We start from the raw sequence: 18,460 nt of genomic DNA, 5'->3' as shown, positions 1-18,460 counted from the left end.
TCTGTACTGCTGGGACAAAATATAGAAATATATATATACACATTTTTCTAAATGGATTATAATTACATAGATGCAAATGACAGGTTTAGGCACCCAGATATATTAGAGCCAGATAATTAGAAATATAAATGCAAACACCTGCACTTGCAATTAAATATGGGTGAAAAACTGTGTTCGTAACAGTGGCAATGTGGTTGAGACAACTATAAAAATTTGTCCCTAAAATCCTGCTTCCAATGAACATGGATGCCATTGTAAAAAGAACTAAAGGTGATCAACTTCCCCCACCAATTGACTTTTTAAATGTTTCTCTATGTTATATGTAGCATGCATAACTATCTCAAATTCTGCTAACTCCACTGATTTCTGTGGGACTACTCATGGATTAAGCTACAACGTAGTATGAGTTGCCAAATCAAGCCCCTAGATTGTAAACTGTTCAAGGCAAGGACTGTTGCCAACTTATTGTCCTTGTAAAGCACCAGCCAGCCCAGAGCAAAAATATTAAAAATGAACAGACTATTATCCAATTCAGTAGAAACCACATAAGCCTTGAGTTAATATGTGTTAAACCTCATAAGGAGTCTGTGGCAGGGCCAGGTATATAACTACAGCTGGTCAGGATATAGGTGGAAAAGGCAGTCTCTGGAAAATTTCAACTTTTTAACAAAAAGTCAAAATTATTCCATGGAAAGCAGATACTTCTTGGGAAAAAATTCATTTAGTCAAAAACCCAATTTCCATCCAAAAACAGTTCTGAAGGAAAATTTTCATTCAGTCCTGCTGAACTCAACTCCTTGCTTTCAATTCAGTGCCATAAACACAAGAGAATATTCTTCTTTTCTTGCAACTGTACCTCATTCACTGTCCACCATATGCAATGAATGAGGTATAGATCCTGCAAAAAAATGGTATCTTATCGTGTAATTAGAGACTGTTGGTAAAATTTTCAGAAGCACCCCAGTGACTTAGGACCCTAAGTCCCATTGACTTTCCTAAGTTCCGAAATCACTTTTGAAAATGGGAGATTAATTAAATTAATCACTTACGCACTAATAAAAAGTTCACCCTCCATTATAGGGTATAGAAACACATGGGGCTGGATCAAGTTGCGCAGACAACCTTACTTCTGAACATTTCCTAATTTTGGAGCACTTCATTGCCATATTCTGTCCAATTTAATGGCCACCTTCCCCCACAGGTGTTGCCAAGCATAACTGCTTACCAGAATTCTCCCTCCCAATGAATCTCAGTATTTTGGATTACTTTCAACATCGTAGTCACCCTTATGGAGTACAGTGTATTTTACTGCTGCATGACAGATGCAGACTAAAAATTCTAGATTGCCCATATCAGGGCAGTAGCACTACACAGATCATGATTCTGTGGGAAAATGAGAAAGGCAGCACAGGCCACATAGAAACAGTTTCCTCTGCAGCCAAATCACCTATGAGGTAAAATCTGATGTTGCAGCCATGGTACCAATATGCACATGACAAGTCAGGGTAAGGGTATCTTACAAGGGAAAGGAAAATGACTGCTAAAATGAAATGGGGGTGAAAGCTGAAAGAGCTGGGTCAACCATAATCAAACTCCTTGCCACAGTCTACTCTCAGGGTTTTATCATGGAGAATGGAAGACCACACAGCTGGAATAAAGCAGGATTAACAGGAATATGGGGTCTTTAGACTTTCCTTTGCTCATGCTGTGATCCTTGCCTATTTGTATTAGTTTTTTATTTGGTTGATTAAACTCTTTAGCAACTTTGCTTACATTTCAGAACAGGTCCTTCAATGCTAAAGAGAACATTTTATATTTAATCAGTTTTCCCTTCTTGCTTTCTATTCATTCTTGATATATTTTTACATAAAAATAAATTACAAACTAAGATAGACAAGGAGACATCAGTAGCTGATTTTGCCTCTTTAAAAAGGGCTGTATTTATGGGGAGGAATGTGTTTAAAAATATATATGTGAAATGAACCAGAACACTTATTTGAAAAGAGTACACTTGATGTGTATGATTATCAAAGAAATGTACTTTGCATTCATGAAACAGAACAAGCAAGGTTCAAACAAGCACAAATTTGGAAATGCAAATCTAATATGCACAAAGAGCAGTGACTTTTTATGTTCCGAAAAGGACTGATGTCATAGCAGACAAAATTCATGGATATCTTTATTTATTGCAGTATTTCAGGATACATTCTTACAAACGCTGAAACATGCAAGTAACTTTATTCATATAATTACTTGACTCCTCTGGTAAGTAAACAGTTCATTTCACATAAGTTACTGGCATGCATGTTTGCAAAAATAGGTTACCATACGTCTGGATTTTCCCGGACATGTCCGGCTTTTTGGGCCTCAAATCCCCGTCCGGGAGGAAATCCCCAAAAGCCGGACATGTCCGGGAAAATAGGGAGGGAGGGGTCGTGGGGCTTGGGTCCGGACCAGAGCCTAGGGCCGGTGGTGCTTGGCCGGGGGCCGGCGGTGCTGGGGCCGCCGGGGCCAGGGCAGGCCAGAGCCGCTCAGCCAGAACCAGGGCCAGCGCCCCAGGGCCCGGGAGACGCCGGGGCCAGAGCCTCTTTGCCTGGGCCGGCCGGCCGCCAGAGGGAGCCGCTCGGCCGGGGGGGCCAGACTGGGCCGCGCCCCGCCCCGCCCCAGCCCCAGCTTACCTGCTGCCTCCCTGTTTCAGGCTTCCCGCGAACATTTGATTCGCGGGAAGCAGAGGAGGGGGAGGAGCAGGAGGGCGGAGCGTTCAGGAGAGGGGGCAGAGTTGGGGCGGGGACTTTGGGGAAGGGTGGGGGCGGGGAAGGGGTGGAGTCGGCGGGACTGGGGGCGGGGAATGGGTGGAGTTGGGGCGGGGCCGGAGTGTTCTTTTTTTAAATTAAAATATGGTAACCCTAGCAAAAATCAGGCTTTTATTTGCCATTTCATTGTCCTCCTGCAATATATACAAAACAAAGACTCATGGGAGAAAAACATACGTTAGACAAAAGTAGGCTGTCCTGTATATTTACAAAAAAATCCTTCAACTCCTCCCCCCATATTTCTTTCAGAAAAATGTAGCTTTCAGAAAGAAAGAGAAATTACAAAGGGTGTCTTTTGATAAAGCTAAATCTCTATGTATCATAATATTAAATATTTTAAAGTAGTTCCCTGTCTATTATGCATTTACAATTAATCATATAGGACTTTTTGGTGTGGAACCAGTGAAGTCTTAGTTTCACTTAGGAGAACTACAAGTAAGTGAGGTAACTTACATATACTTAACTTATTGTCCTAGCAACACAGAAAGAAAGGCTAGAGGCAATGAATGTGGTTTAATTAGGCTGCAACTTTATTTACTTAATATATCTGGGAATACTCAGTGACACATTGTACAGTGCAGGTTCTTTCTGTCATGCTGTCTAGAATAGCTCACAAACAAGGATACCAACCTCAGGGCAGACTGTTAAGAAGCAGGGCACAAACCCCAAACTGGTTCTGAGTTCTATAATTAGATTTCACCAACCCATTAACAGGTGTAAATTCCTCAGGCATTAGGCTACATTTACACTACGGGGGGGGGGTGTCGATTTAAGATATGCAAATTCAGCTACGTGAATAGCGTAGCTGAATTCGACGTATCGCAGCCGACTTACCCTGCTATAGGGATGGCGGCAAAATCGACCTCTGCGGCTTCCTGTCGACGGCGCTTACTCCCACCTCCGCTGGTGGAGTAAGAGCGTCGATTTGGGGATCGACGGGATGAGAGGTCAATTTCTACCCGCCGATTCAGGCGGGTAGTTTAGACCTAGCCTTATACAGCCTTAAAATGGAGTCACAGACAGTCCCTTTGGGCATTTTGCTCTATCTTGGCAAATCCTCATGAAAAACTAAATTTAAACCTGAGTATCCTCTGAGAGCAAATTGGAAATTTCATAACTAGATAAAAACACTGCAAATTTTAAATTGAGCCTTTTACAACCAAACAGGCAATTCTGATCTACACCACTGATTAGTTATACAACTCATCCAATGAGGAAATAAAAACAATACCAAGTGACTTTTATAACTACCCGACACAATGCCGAGTTCAAATATTTGCAATTGTTTGCAGATAGTCACAAAGAATTATTCATTAAAGAAACGGACTAATAATTTTGAATGAGGAATAAATTCAATAATTTCATTAATTTATTCATGGGCATTTCACAAAAAAACAGCCACACAAAATTAATCTCCATGCGTTACTCACACAGTTTTCTCTCTGTTGGAAATAATATATATTTCTAATAAAATCAAAACCTGTCAATGGTTCAACTGCTGGCGCGCTAGGAACACAGCCTACCATGCTGACTAATATTGTCTCATTGTTTCCTTATACTCCCTCATAGTCTGTCTGTATCCATCTGTTCTCTCTTGTCTGATACTTAGATTGGAAGCTCTTTGGGACAGGAACCATATTTTTGTTCCGTGTTTGTGCAGCACCTAGCACAGTGGAGCTGTAGCCCCAGACTGGGGCTTCTAGGCACTACAATAATAATAAATAATAATATCTCCTCCCATCAAACGTCTGAATTCCTGATCTGTGATGTTAAATCTGCTCTAAGGAAATTACTGTAGCCTCATGAGTACAAGACTGTAAATGTATTGAGCATAGAATTATAAGGAGAAGGAAAACTGTAAGGCGATAAGCATTGGTTGAGCTCATTCAGTAACTGAAGATGTACGTCTTTTGATCCTTTAAGCAGACACTTATATCCCACTATGAGCAAACAACAGCCATTGGATCAGACAGCTACACAATTTTTTCCCCTAAAACAACGCCCTTCATGTTTGTGGAGTACCTGAACCAAGAATATACGCATATAGATCATAAAATATCACTTTTTTTGGTCATACAAAGGTAGATCATAAAAGGATATAGTTCTTTGAAGAATTGCACTCTTTTTACTATTTAACTACATTTGAAAACCCTAGGCCTGGACCATTATTTTTTCCTGTCTTTGTGCAGCATCTAGCACAGTGGGGTCCTGTATGAAAAGACAAATAAATAAATAAATAGTATAATTTCATTGATTTTAGTGGGGTGACTCTTCATCTGCTATTGTGTGAGATGAAAATAAAGCCGAAAGGACTTACAGTATACTAACAGTTCCATTACTGTCACAGGAAAATTGATACATTCTGTATGCATGCAGTTATTTTTCATCACTTTTCTATGAAACAATGTCACTCATTCTTCATATCTGCACATTCAATTTTATCAATTTAAAATCTTGCTATGCAATAGCTGCACTTTCTTGGATAATAATAAACAACAACAGTAATCACTAGGAAATGCCAGTGTTATAGTTAAATATAATCAAATACAGTTCTTGAAAAATCCACCTCTCTATTCTCCATTTCTTCGTGAAATTGGAGCTTGAGTCCTACATCATGCACCTGTAATGGTGTCTTCCTGAATCTGTAGACATATCTCCAGTGTCTCTGCTCCTCCTCACAGCTTTCCCAAATAGCTGCAGAGTAAACTGAAGACTCCAACTGGCTTTAGTTATTAGGTAAACATGAGCATTAATAATGAAACTAACAAAAATCATGTGTCTTCTTTGAGTGGGAGCAAGCTCTTTCTCCCCTCCAGCAACCAGAGCAAAAAATGAGGTTCAAATGTGTCACAATCCTGACCAAAGCAGAGGCTGACCAAAACACTGAGGCCCCAATCTGGGGCCAACGATAGCACTTTAGTAACCCAGCATCTTCCCCTTTCCCTGTGGCAGGTACTGGGGTTTGGTTTTTCATCAGGCCTTTCCCTGTAGATATCACTGTACTATTCCCTGATTCTCCTCTCCTTTCAGGTATTTCTAATAGCATCATTTGGAATGCACATTGTGTCTTCATGTTCTGATGAAGAACTAGAATGATGTTAATTCTGAAAGCAATAATCAATCTTGGTTTCTCCTTGATCAATATTTACCTCAAGTCAAAAATCTTGATGCTCATCTCAACAAAAATCATTAGCATCTTAACTGATACTACGGTATGTTATTACAATAAATAACAGGTAACAATATGGACAAACTATTATTGTAGATACTTTCCAAAAGTCATCATGTTTCACGCAGTATCATATGTAGTCATCTCTCACCTTACAGAAACTATATAAAATGTTAGATTCTGCAACACTGTTTTCTAATGCACCTAATATGTATACATCATCCTAATATTTCAGTTCAGGAGGAACTAATCTAAAACTAATTGAAATCAATGGGACTTCAACAGGGTTAGGATTAGCCCCAAATATACTTCAATACTAGATTCCCCCTACTAAAGCTGGTTGGTAACCAAATAACCCATGCTATATTCACTTTTCACTTTCATTTGCACAGTAAACATTTTGTCAACTGAGATTTATTTTATTGGTTTACTTACTAGAAGGACCACTCAGATGAAGCATCACTTTGTCACAGAGGTCTGCCTATTACCCAATTGTAGAGATGAACTAAATAAGACATCAGGAAGTTATGCGACTTGAGTAAAGTCACAGTGGATCTGTGACCCATTTTATATTGCAAGATCTTTGGCACTCTGTTGCCCTCTCTTACTATTTTACCATGCTATCTCATGATATTTTTTGGTCATACAGGTAGAGAGCTATATATAAATAGTCTCAACACATCTGATTAATGCTGATAAGTATATTCATTTCTACAGCTTCCTTAAAGTGTATACTGGGGAGCCATTTTCAGAGTTTATGGCTGCAGAATGGTTGAAAACCAAGAGGCTTTCACTCTTGTTTAAGTAACTGGCATAGCTATAGGTTTTTATTTAGATGACAGTGTTGCTTTAAAATTGAATCTTTTTCTTTAAAATCTAAATCTACCTGTTCCATGGTGTTCTAAACAAAGTTTGGGTGGGTTGTGGGAGAGGAGGAAGCGGATTGTAAACCTCTAACTTCTTTAAGTCTTAAAATGTTATATTTTGTAAAAATTTATATGATCTCTAAATCTAGGGTACAAAAGGTTTTTTCAATTTTTGTTTTTGTTTTTAATCTTATTACAATGTATGACATTCTATTCTGTTGGATTTAAGATGTTACGGATTTAATAGTCTCCTCAGATGTGTAGACAATCTTTTTTCTTGAAAATTTCTAGGAGATCCTAGGTAAGTATTGACAAATAGCCTGCATGTCAGAAAAGAGAATCAGGCAATCAACCCTTTCATTTCTCTTTAATCCCCACCTTTGAATGGCCTCTGAAATATCACACACTAAATCTCATACAAAGATCTCGAACAAGCATTACATATTCCAACTTATTCCACTGACGAAGTATTCTAGATTAACCCTCTCAAAAAGAACACCCACCTCTGCATTGGCAATAGTCAACTCTTCTTCTGATCTTATCATTTCTCCTTGAACAGAGGCAGTATGCAGTACATTCTAAAAATGTTAAGTTAGAAGAAAATGATCTCCCTTCCTGCCCTGCAGCCTGGAAAGAACTCAGGGATGAAATCCTGCCTCCACTGAAGTCAATGGCAAAACTGCCATTTAGGATTTCTCCTGTTGATTTTAGTAGAATTTCTGGTGTTACTTTTCCAAAAGTGAATAGGACATGAATGGACTTTAAAATGCCAAGGAATCTCAAGCATACAATACTAGAAGTTTGTTCCATCGTATCAACTTAAAATCCCTTATGTATATTTTTAGTAATACTCTTAACCAAAACTTTCACTTTTTTATCTTACTAGCATTGATGCCAGAATACAGCACCTCAAAATGATCAGAAAATTCCACTCACCAAAACTGAATTAAAAGAGGATGTATTCATGCCTGTGCAGTTCCCCTCACGCCAGTACACCTACGCCTGTACAAATGTAAAGTAAAGATGGAGGACCATTTTTGGAAGTAAGAGATTGTGACTTTTTGCAAGATATATTTTCTCTTCAAGATATATTTTACAAGTTGGATTGTCTCTCTTATTGTCCTTTGGCTGATGCAACTCAGAGGTAAGTGCTTATAGTATCCTCTTCTCTTGATGGCTGCTATTCTACAAGTCTTGTATCTGCACTGTACTCAGTATAGCTTTCAGTTCCTGGCAGTTCAGACATTTTCAGCAAAATAACACAAAGAGAATGGTGTGACTAACTGGGGGGAAAGCTTTCAACTTCATATTCCTTGGCTTTCTGTGGCATCATGTACTCTTAGAGCTGGAAACACCACAATTTTCTACCAGTTACAATGAGAAACAGTGACAGACCATGATTTGCAGTTTGTATTCGCCTATAAAGTGCTACTCTGTCTGGATTATGTTTTACGATCACTGTAGCTGAAATAAAATAAGGCTATTTGGCAATTACTAAAATGATAGCGATGTTCCAACTCCTAAAAGAAAGACTTCAGCTAAGGTAGTAGAAAAACAATATTGTATACAGACAACTTTCTTGAAGATTCAGATTTTCCTCTTTTTTGGGCGCTCATTTCCTTATGGCATCTAGGACAAATACGTATTTTTTATTTGTGCTGATTTCAGACTATACTATATCATTTTAGTGGGGAAAAACTTTACACTCCCGATTTTTTTTTTTTTTTTGGTGTGAGATTCTTTCATCCTTAGTTAACTTAAATAAGTTCTGTCACCATACCCTTGCATCATTTGTGGTTGATTGTACAGCAAATGTATTTCAAGAGACAGTTCACATTAATTCTGGATTTTACTTACTGGCGTGCAGAAAGTTTAATCATATTAAACATTTTACTGTTAGTAATATTCCTTGTACATAGCAAAGGCAACACACCTAATCTACATCTTCTCTTCTTCTATTTGATGAGGTCCATAAAATAAGCCACTCATTTTAATTACAAGACATGTGGCTAACTCCCCATCTCCTTACCAGAATGCTGTTTTTTAAGCCGTATGAGTCACTGGTGTCATGGGAGAAACAGGATTTTTCTAGTCTTGGCCGAATGCTCTAAGACATTTGCACAAGGGTAAAAAAGGAAGCTGCCTAAACTTTAGTTCTCTGTCCTGATTTTCTTGAACAAATAGGGAAGGGTAATCAGTGATGAGGGAGCTTCATCTAGCAAAAGAAGGTCTCTTCTGTCTCAATAAGGGTTCATTTTTCTACCCAACTGTTTGAAGAAATTAAGAACCCACTAGATGTTGCCAATCATGGTATAGGTATGTGCCCCAAGGAAAGATCTATAAGTAACAAATGAAACTTCAGTAATGGATTTTCAGTCTCTCGCATAGGATAGGTAAAATCATTACATAAAACCTGAAGGCAAAACTGAAGATTTTTTTTATTTAATTTTCCATATTTAGAGAAGTAGAGGAGGTATGGCTTATAACATCATAGCAATTCTGTAGTTAACGTTGCAGACAATGCTCCCTTCAAATCCTCTCTATGTTTTGGGGTGTTGTTTTTTTTTTTGTTTTTTTGTTTTTTTTTAACATTTACACACACACAGGATATATACCATATAAAGAAAGGGTCAATTGGTTGTTTCTTCCATCACAGATTGAAAGCAAGACAACACTGTGCAAGGAAATCTGTGATCAAAAAATAATAATACAGAGACAGGCTCTATTTCTATATCATTTTAAATGGAGTATGAGAGTTCAGAATAACTTCTGAATTGACAATGAAGACAATAAAGAGTTTGTTGTACAAAAGTGTAAGGAATGTCCATCCATATTAAGATTTTTTGCATCATTAAAATAACATAAAAAAAAACTTCTTTATAAAATTCTGATATAGTAAAATAATTATGGGCAGCCCCAAAATACTAATCTGAGTCACTAAACCTCTTCTAGAGGCAGCATAGTACTTTTAAATTGATGTGATCCACAGCAGTTTGATAGGTTTTGAGTATCATGTTAACCAAACTATACTACAGTCTCCAAACACCATTGTGGGCAGAGAAAACTAAAGCTTTTCCTACTAGTGCAATTCATATCTCCTGTAAGAGTCAAAGTTAGAAGAATTAAGAAAGTATAATGAAGCTCAAACTCTTGTGCCAGTGGAAACAAGCTCTCTAACATGACCTTGCAAGAGAAATCCAACCAGAAAGCAATGGAGCAAATTAATTTCTTGAAACTATACAAGTTGATATCATAGTCTGAAGTCTGTGGTTTAGGACTTCTTTTGTAATCTTCATTGAAGCTAAGTAATCATATAGCAGTATCCATTAGGAAGGTGTTCCACCATCTCCTGACTGTGTCCCACCATCACGGATGGTGACCTGGTTTTGCTGATACACACTTCCATTCCCTCCTGGTTGTAACCTATCTGGCATGAAAACTATGAAACTTCGGAAACTACTGCTAGTAGGTATGTAAATATTGGTAAAAAAGTTAACCGTTTAAACTATTTAAAAATATTTCATTTAAACAGTTACTCGATTAAGCAGCTGGGATTCATTGCCGGCTGGCGCAGCTGGGGCTGAGGCAGATCCAGCCGGGGCCACTGGGACCGGCCCGGGAATTAAAGGTTAAGGCGGGTTAACCAGTAAGACTAATCATAGAATCATAGAAGATTAGGGTTGGAAAAGACCTCAGGAGGTCATCTAGTCCAACCCCCTGCTCAAAGCAGGACCAACCCCAAATAAATCATCCCAGCCAGGGATTTGTCAAGCTGGGCCTTAAAAGCCTCTAAGGATAGAGATTCCACCACCTCCCTAGGTAACCCACTCCAGTGCTTCACCACCCTCCTGGTGAAATAGTTTTTTCCTAATATCTAACCTAGACCTCCCCTACTGCAACTTGAGATCATTGCTTCTTGTTCTGTCATCTGCCACCAGTGAGAACAGCCTAGCTCCATTCTCTTTGGAACCTCCCGTCAGGTAGTTGAAGGCTGCTATCAAATCACCCCTCACTCTTCTCTTCTGCTGACTAAATAAACCCAATTCCCTCAGCCTCTCCTTGTAAGTCATGTACCCCAGCCCAATAACCATTTTTGTTGCCCTCCGCTTTGCAATTTGTCCACATCCTTTCTGTAGTAGGGGCCCCAAAACTGGACGCAATATTCCAGGTGTAGCCTCACCAGTGCGAATAGAGGGGAATAATCACTTCCCTCCATCTGCTGGCAACACTCCTACTAATGTAGCCCAATATGCCATTAGTCTTCTTGGCAACAAGAGCACATGGTTGACTCATATCCAGCTTCTCGCCCATTGTAAACCCCAGGTCCTTTTCTGCAGAACTGCCTTTTAGCTAGTCAGTCCCCAGCCTGTAGCAGTGCATGGGATTCTTCCGTCCTAAGTGCAGGATTCTGCACTTCTCCTTGTTGAACCTCATCATATTTCTTTTGGCCTAATCCTCCAATTTGTCTCTGTCACTCTGGACCCTATTCCTACCCTCCATTGTATCTACCTCTCCCCTCACCTTAGTGTCATCCACAAACTTGCCGACGGTGCAATCCATCCCATCATCCATATCATTATTGAAGATGTTGAACAAAACCGGCCCCAGGACAGACCCCTGGGGCACTCTGCTTGTTACCGGCTGCCAACTAGACAACGAGCCGTTGATCTAGCCAGCTTTCTATCCACCTCATAGTCCATTCATCCAATCCATACTACTTTAACTTGCTGGGAGAGACCGTATCAAAAGTTTTGCTAAAGTCAAGATTTATCACATCCACCACTTTCACCATGTCCACAGAGCCAGTTATCTCACCATAGAAGAAAATCAGGTTGGTGAGGCATGACTTGCCCTTGGTGAATCCATGCTGACTGTTTCTGATCACCTTGCTCTCCTCCAAGTGCTTCAAAATGGATTCCTTGAGGATCTGCTCCATGATTTTTTCCAGGGACTGAGGTGAGGAGTCTGTAGTTCCCGCATTCTCCTTCTTCCCTTTTTTAAAAATGGGCAATATATTTGCTTTTTTCCAATCATCCAGGACCTCCCCAGATCACCATGAGTTTTCAAAGATAACACTGGTCTACAATTTTTGAGAAGTCATCTGCTTCAGAGATAAAATGTGCTATTTATTATGTATTTTGATATGCTGAATTCAAATATGACAATTAAAACAACTGATTGGCTACTGTTTCTAAGATATTTAAGTTTTTACATTTTATGTCTATGTATATTGTGTAGATAGTAGAGTTTTAATCATAAATTGTAAACCTAGGTCTTTTCATGTGTTTATGGTTGCTTTACATGACAATATTTCACCTGTCCTGTTTATGTAACACTTTAAAAATCAGCAAAAGGGTTATATAAATAAAATTTATTATGAAACAAAAGGCAAAAAACTAGTATGTACATAGTTTAGTCCTATTCAGTGTCTATTCGGCGCTTCTTGGCTTGTCTCTTGTATTCATTAAATGGAGCATCTCTGGTCACTGTCCAGCAACAGTTTGCAAGCATTGATGGGCTCCATTTGCCCTGATAGCGTTTCTCCATTGTTGCAATGTCCTGGTGAAATCGCTCGCCGTGCTCGTCGCTCACTGCTCCACAGTTCGGTGGAAAAAAATCTAGATGAGAGTGCAAAAAATGGATCTTTAGTGACATGTTGCAACCAAGGCTTTTGTATGCCTTGAGGAGGTTTTCCACCAACAACCTGTAGTTGTCTGTCTTGTTGTTTCCGAGAAAATGTATTGCCACTAACTGGAAGGCTTTCCATGCTGTCTTTTCCTTGCCACGCAGTGCATGGTCAAATGCATCATCTCAAAGAAGTTCACGAATCTGAGGACCAACAAAGACACCTTCCTTTATCTTAGCGTCACTTAACCTTGGAAATTTTCCACAGAGGTACTTGAAAGCTGCTTGTGTTTTGTCAATGGCCTTGACAAAGTTCTTCATCAGACCCAGCTTGATGTGTAAGGGTGGTAACAAAATCTTCCTTGATTCAACAAGTGGTGGATGCTGAACACTTTTCCTCCCAGGCTCCAATGACCGTCGGAGTGGCCAATCTTTCTTGATGTAGCGGGAATCTCTTGCACGGCTATCCCATTCGCAGAGAAAACAGCAGTACTTCGTGTATCCAGTCTGCAGACCAAGCAAGAGAGCAACAACCTTCAAATCACCACAAACCTGCCACTGAGGTTGGTCATAGTTTATGCACCTCAGAAGTTGTTTCATGTTGTCATAGGTTTCCTTCACATGGACTGCATGACCAACTGGAATTGATGGCAAAACATTGCCATGATGCAGTAAAACAGCTTTAAGACTCGTCTTCGATGAACCAATGAACAGTCTCCACTCATCTGGAACGTGAACGATGTTGAGGGTTGCCATCACACCATCCATGTTGTTGCAGGCTACAAGATCACCTTCCATGAAGAAGAATGGGACAAGATCCTTTTGACGGTCACAGAACATGGAAACCCTAACATCACCTGCCAGGAGATTCCACTGCTGTAGTCTGGAGCCCAACAGCTCTGCCTTACTCTTGGGTAGTTCCAAATCCCTGACAAGGTCATTCAGTTCACCTTGTGTTATGAGGTGTGGTTCAGAGGAGGAGAATGGGAGAAAATCTGGGTCCTGTGACATTGATGGTTCAGGACCAGAAGTTTCATCCTCTTCCTCGTCTGACTCAAGTGAGAATGATTCTGGTGCATCAGGAACCGGGAGTCCTTCTCCGTGGGGTACTGGGCGTATAGCTGATGGAATGTTTGGATAATGCACAGTCCACTCTTTCTTCTTTGACACACCTTTCCCAACTGGAGGCACCATGCAGAAGTAACAATTGCTGGTATGATCTGTTGGCTCTCTCCAAATCATTGGCACTGCAAAAGGCATAGATTTCCTTTTCCTGTTTAACCACTGGCGAAGATTTCTTGCACAAGTGTTGCAGCATATATGTGGGGCCCACCTCTTGTCCTGATCTCCAATTTTGCAGCCAAAATAAAGATGACAGGCTTTCTTAATCACAGTGGTTATACTGCGCTTTTGTGATGCAAAAGTCACTTCACCACAAACATAGCACAAGTTATCTGCACTGTTCACACAAGTACGAGGCATCTCCGCTCACTTTGGCTAAACAGAAATGTGTCCCTTTGCAAAATCAAACACTGACAAATAAGAGAGCACAACACTGTACGATTTCTAGAGCTGATATAGGGCAATTTCTTCAGCAGAGTGATGTAAGCTTCGTTATGATTGCATCATCCATGACTTCTAGGAATAACATGATGCAATTCATATAGTGTATGACGCAATACCAGCTTCAGATTGCATCATTCATTGTTTTGCCTAAAAAGCAAGTACTGTCCAAACCCAGTCATAGATTTATTCATAGATCCAGTCAAAGATGTATTTTAGTCATTTTTGGTTTAAATTGAGATCCCTTCCCTTTATAACTCACTTATCCTCCGCCATTCCCAAGTCAAGGGTCGTATATACTGACCCAATAGCATATCTTGAAAACTAGAGCCAATCAACAATTTTAAGCATCATTTTCGTTCTCAGTGACCCAGAATTATTAAAATTTGACTACATTTATTTCAGAAGCATTTTGGCTGTAGAGCAGTGTAATGGCTCTACAATCACATCAGCCAACTCCCTCAGCACCCTTGGATGCATTAGATCCGGCCCCATGGACTTGTGCATGTCCAGCTTTTCTAAATAGTCCTTAACCTGTTCTTTCACCACTGAGGGCTGCTCACCTTCTCCCCACACTATGCTGTCCAGTGCAGCAGTCTGGGAGCTGACCTTGTCTGTGAAGACCGAGGCAAAAAAAAAGCACTGAGTACTTCAGCTTTTTCCACATCATCTATCACTAGGTTGCCTCCCCCATTCAGCAACGGTCCTACACTTTGCCTGACCTCCTTCTTGTTGCTAACATACCTGTAGAAACCCTTCTTGCTACCCGTTAACATTTTACATCCCTAACTGCTAGTACAGAATACAACAATGCATCTGCTTAGGAGTAAAGGCTTGCTCTGAACACACCAAACCTGCTCTTCTTCTTACTATGTTGGCTTCTCATGAAATTTGGTCTTCACCTTCAAATATCCTAATGATCAAGTCCCAGGATACTTAAAGATTGCGTCACAGTCCATAGTCAAGAACATCATCATCATAAACTGTGCTCCTTTGGCACAATGGAACTGCCAACTGGAAAGGTAAGCCCATTTGTGCAGGAGACAGATGAAATTATAAGACTGTTCTTAGGATTTGAGTTCAACATCCTATGAATATTTAATTAAAGTCCCTTTTATTTAGGGTTTGTTTTTGCCTCATCACCAGTTGTTCAAAGAAAACCAATTTGGTGTATTATTACAATTTTTATTCAGGAGCACTAATAGCTACAAAGTTAGATACATTCTTATATTTCCCTAAAATATTAAACAGTACAATAATGAATATTGATATTAGAATATAAATCAAATCAGGGAGTTGACAATAATACAACTTATAATTGGATAACTACAAAAATAACAATTTAAGATCAACAACTGGTCAAGTTATTACCTGAACACTATGGGTTTATAAGCATAAATATATTACTATTAACAGCCCCACATGCATGCATGTACACTTGCGCACGCACACACTTAAGAGAGGCTGGGGCACATCTTTCCTAGCAGGCATCCCTACACAGGTGTTCAAATGTTCTGTTAAAGAGATAAAAAAATAAAGCTATTTAGTAAAAGAAAAAGTATCCGCTCTTAATTTGCTTGTCTTGCAGAGCTTCAGAGTCAACCAGGAACTGCAGTTTGGGGAATCAGGCAATGTCTTCTAGCCCAGTTACCGTCAAGATAGTGAGCATCGTTCTCCAGTCATCTGGCTGGTCTGCGATGTCTGTGTCTCTATTTTCCTTAGAAGAGGAAGTATGAACATTAACCATTGAGTTGTCACTGGGCTAACCTTGAGAAGAGCACAAATCTTCCTTGTTTATCTGGTCTTCTATGGGTGAAACTCAAGCTGGTATCATACCACAGGACCTCCCCTGTGATCTCTTGATCGAATGTTTTCTCAGCCCAACTGCATCATAGAGTCCCAATTAGGCAAAGTCATTCTGACTCTTGGTCCACTTTGGGGGTTCTTCTTTTAAGGTACTGCTTCTTAGTCACATCCACAAGTCTGTGTTTGTCCCAATAAGCAACACTGAAGGAATAATGGGAGGTGACAACTCTATCAAGATGATTTCAACCCCTTGTATTAGGTGAACAACTGAGACTCTTCAACAGCCGCTTGACTATTGGAATCTGTTGTTTTTCTTGTCATAATTTATGACCCATTGTCCTCTGACTTACAAAATAACAAAATTACAAAAGTAGTTCATTACCTGTTCACACATCTCATGGTTATACTTCCTCAAGACAGATAAGGAGAACTGGTCTGATTTGGTCTGAATTCAACCACATGAAATTCAATAAAGATAAGCACAAAGTACTTCACTGATGAAGGAAAAATCAAATGCACAACTACAAAATGAGGAATAATTGCGTAGGTGGCATTACTGCTGAAAAGAATCTGGGGGCTACAATGAATCAGAGTCAATATTGTGATACAGTTGCAAAAAAGGCTAATATGATTCTGGGATGTATTAACAGGAGTGTTGTATGTAATTGTCCTGCTCTACTTGGCATTGGTGAGGCCTCAGCTGGAATACTGTGTCCAATTCTGTGCATCACACTTTAGGAAAGATCTAGGTAAATTTGGAGAGAGTCCAGAGGAGAGCAACAAAACTGATAAAAGGTTTAGATATCCTGACTTATGAGAAAAGGTTAACAAAACTGGGCATGTTCAGTCTTGAGAAAAAAAGACTGAGGGGGAACCTGACAACAGTCTTCATTTATGTTAAGGAATGTTATAAAGAGGACAGTGATCAATTGCTTTCCATTTCCGTCATGGGCGGCAGGTGAACGCACCATTGGGGGAGGCTAGCCCCGGTCCCCTCTTCCTCTGCCCGAGGCCCAGCCCCCTTCCATTCCATCCAGAGCCCAGAGTGCCCCACGGCCGCCGGTCCCCCATGTACCTCCCAGCCCTGGAGCACCAGGTGGGCAGCATGGCTGGAGTGCCCCCAGCACTGGGTGGGTGGGCAGCAAGGCCAGAGAATCCCCAGACCCAGTCCTAGTGCCCCCAGCCCCAGAACACCAGGTGGATGGCGCGGGTGGTGTGCCCCCAGCGCTGGGCGGGCGGCATAGACGAAAGACCTGTGGGTGGAACGAGTGCGGGGCCACGTCAGGCTGTTTGGGGATGCACAGACTTCCCCTGCCTATGCTACCCACGGCCCATGATTTCCACTGAAGGTAGGACAAGTAGTAATGGGCTTAATCTGTAGAAAGGGAGATTTAGGTTAGTTATTAGGAAAATGCTTACTAACTGGGAGGGTAGTTAAGCTCTGCAATAGGCTTCTAAAAGGAGGTTGTGGAATCCCCATCAGAATTGTTTTTTAAAAACAGGTTGGACAAACACCTGTCAGGGATGGCTTAGCTTTCCTTGATCCAGCCACTGTACAGGGTGCTGGACTTTATGACTTCTCAAAGTCCCTTCCAGTCCTACATTCTATGAATCTGTGATTCTAAGGCACCATAAATAAAATAAGAATTTTCAGATCTGTTACCACATCTGAGATATTACGTGAAAGATTACTTCACTCTATCAAGGTGCAAAGTCAAGCTGCTTAAAAGCTACTTATTACATCCATTAACATTAATTTATTGAAAATATAACCAATTAAAGTTTACACTCAACATTTACATGATTATATGTCCTACACCAGGGGTCGGCAATGTTCAGCTTGCGGCTCGCCAGGGTAAGCAAGAAGCCACGGCCAGCACATTGCTCGCCTGCAACGCTTCTCACCGCCCCCATTGGCCTGGGACGGCGAACCGCGGCCAGTGGGGGCCGCAATCGGCCGAACCTGCCGCGTCAGCAGGTAAATAAAACTGGCCCGGCCCGCCAGGATGCTTACCCTGGCGAGCCGCGCGCCGAACGTTGCCGACCCCTGTCCTACACAAAGAAGTCTAGTCTGTGGAACTCAATCCCACAGGAATTAAGGACTAATTCAAACCTTGTCATTTTCCAGTACAAGGTGCACTTCTTGGACTTTGTATTTCAAACAAAAAACACACAGCATTTCATGCACAACAAAAAATTCACACTATATTTTTCTCCAGGGGCAAATAAATGAATCACCGTATATGACAGATGCCAGTCACATCACTTAATACATCTCTGGAAGGTGTTCAGTGATGGGCAGAATAACTAAGCAAACAATCAAAATGTTAAACAAAGTACTGACACAACGGAGCTGAGGAACATGATGAGAGTCATTAAACAACGTTTAGTCTACCACAGTAAAACTTTTCTAATGATGAAAGACAAGTAGTGGCTTCCTCATTCAGGTTACAACTTAGGCACATGAATATGGGGGGATCTGTCCTTACAAACTGGCCAAGAAAATCCTTGGCTGGAATTATGTATCTAGTTTTTCATAGGAACCTAGTAAATATATTTGCCAGTTTCACTTGAAAACCTAAATTAGTTATAGGTAAGGTACGTATGTGATTGCACAA

General features: G+C 40.5%; 1 protein-coding gene across 3 annotated transcripts in view; it reads right to left on the bottom strand.

The window, feature by feature from the left end:
* The window catches only part of DPH6 (diphthamine biosynthesis 6), a 353,170-nt gene that overhangs the window by 285,657 nt on the left and 49,053 nt on the right, over positions 1-18,460 (bottom strand). Inside the window, exon 1 of one of the 3 annotated variants that reach the window (XM_054024806.1) lies at positions 7,785-7,823. The exons of the other annotated variants lie outside the window; for them this stretch is intronic. Coding sequence (XP_053880781.1) covers positions 7,785-7,814 — 30 coding nt within the window. The 5' untranslated portion in view covers positions 7,815-7,823. Of the gene's footprint in view, positions 1-7,784; positions 7,824-18,460 lie in introns of those variants that run through there. 3 annotated transcript variants of the gene reach the window in all.

Source organism: Malaclemys terrapin, chromosome 4 (genome assembly GCF_027887155.1).
Source record: "Malaclemys terrapin pileata isolate rMalTer1 chromosome 4, rMalTer1.hap1, whole genome shotgun sequence".
In the NCBI taxonomy this organism is placed as follows: domain Eukaryota; kingdom Metazoa; phylum Chordata; order Testudines; family Emydidae; genus Malaclemys; species Malaclemys terrapin.
This window is presented reverse-complemented; position numbering and strand designations above follow the sequence as displayed.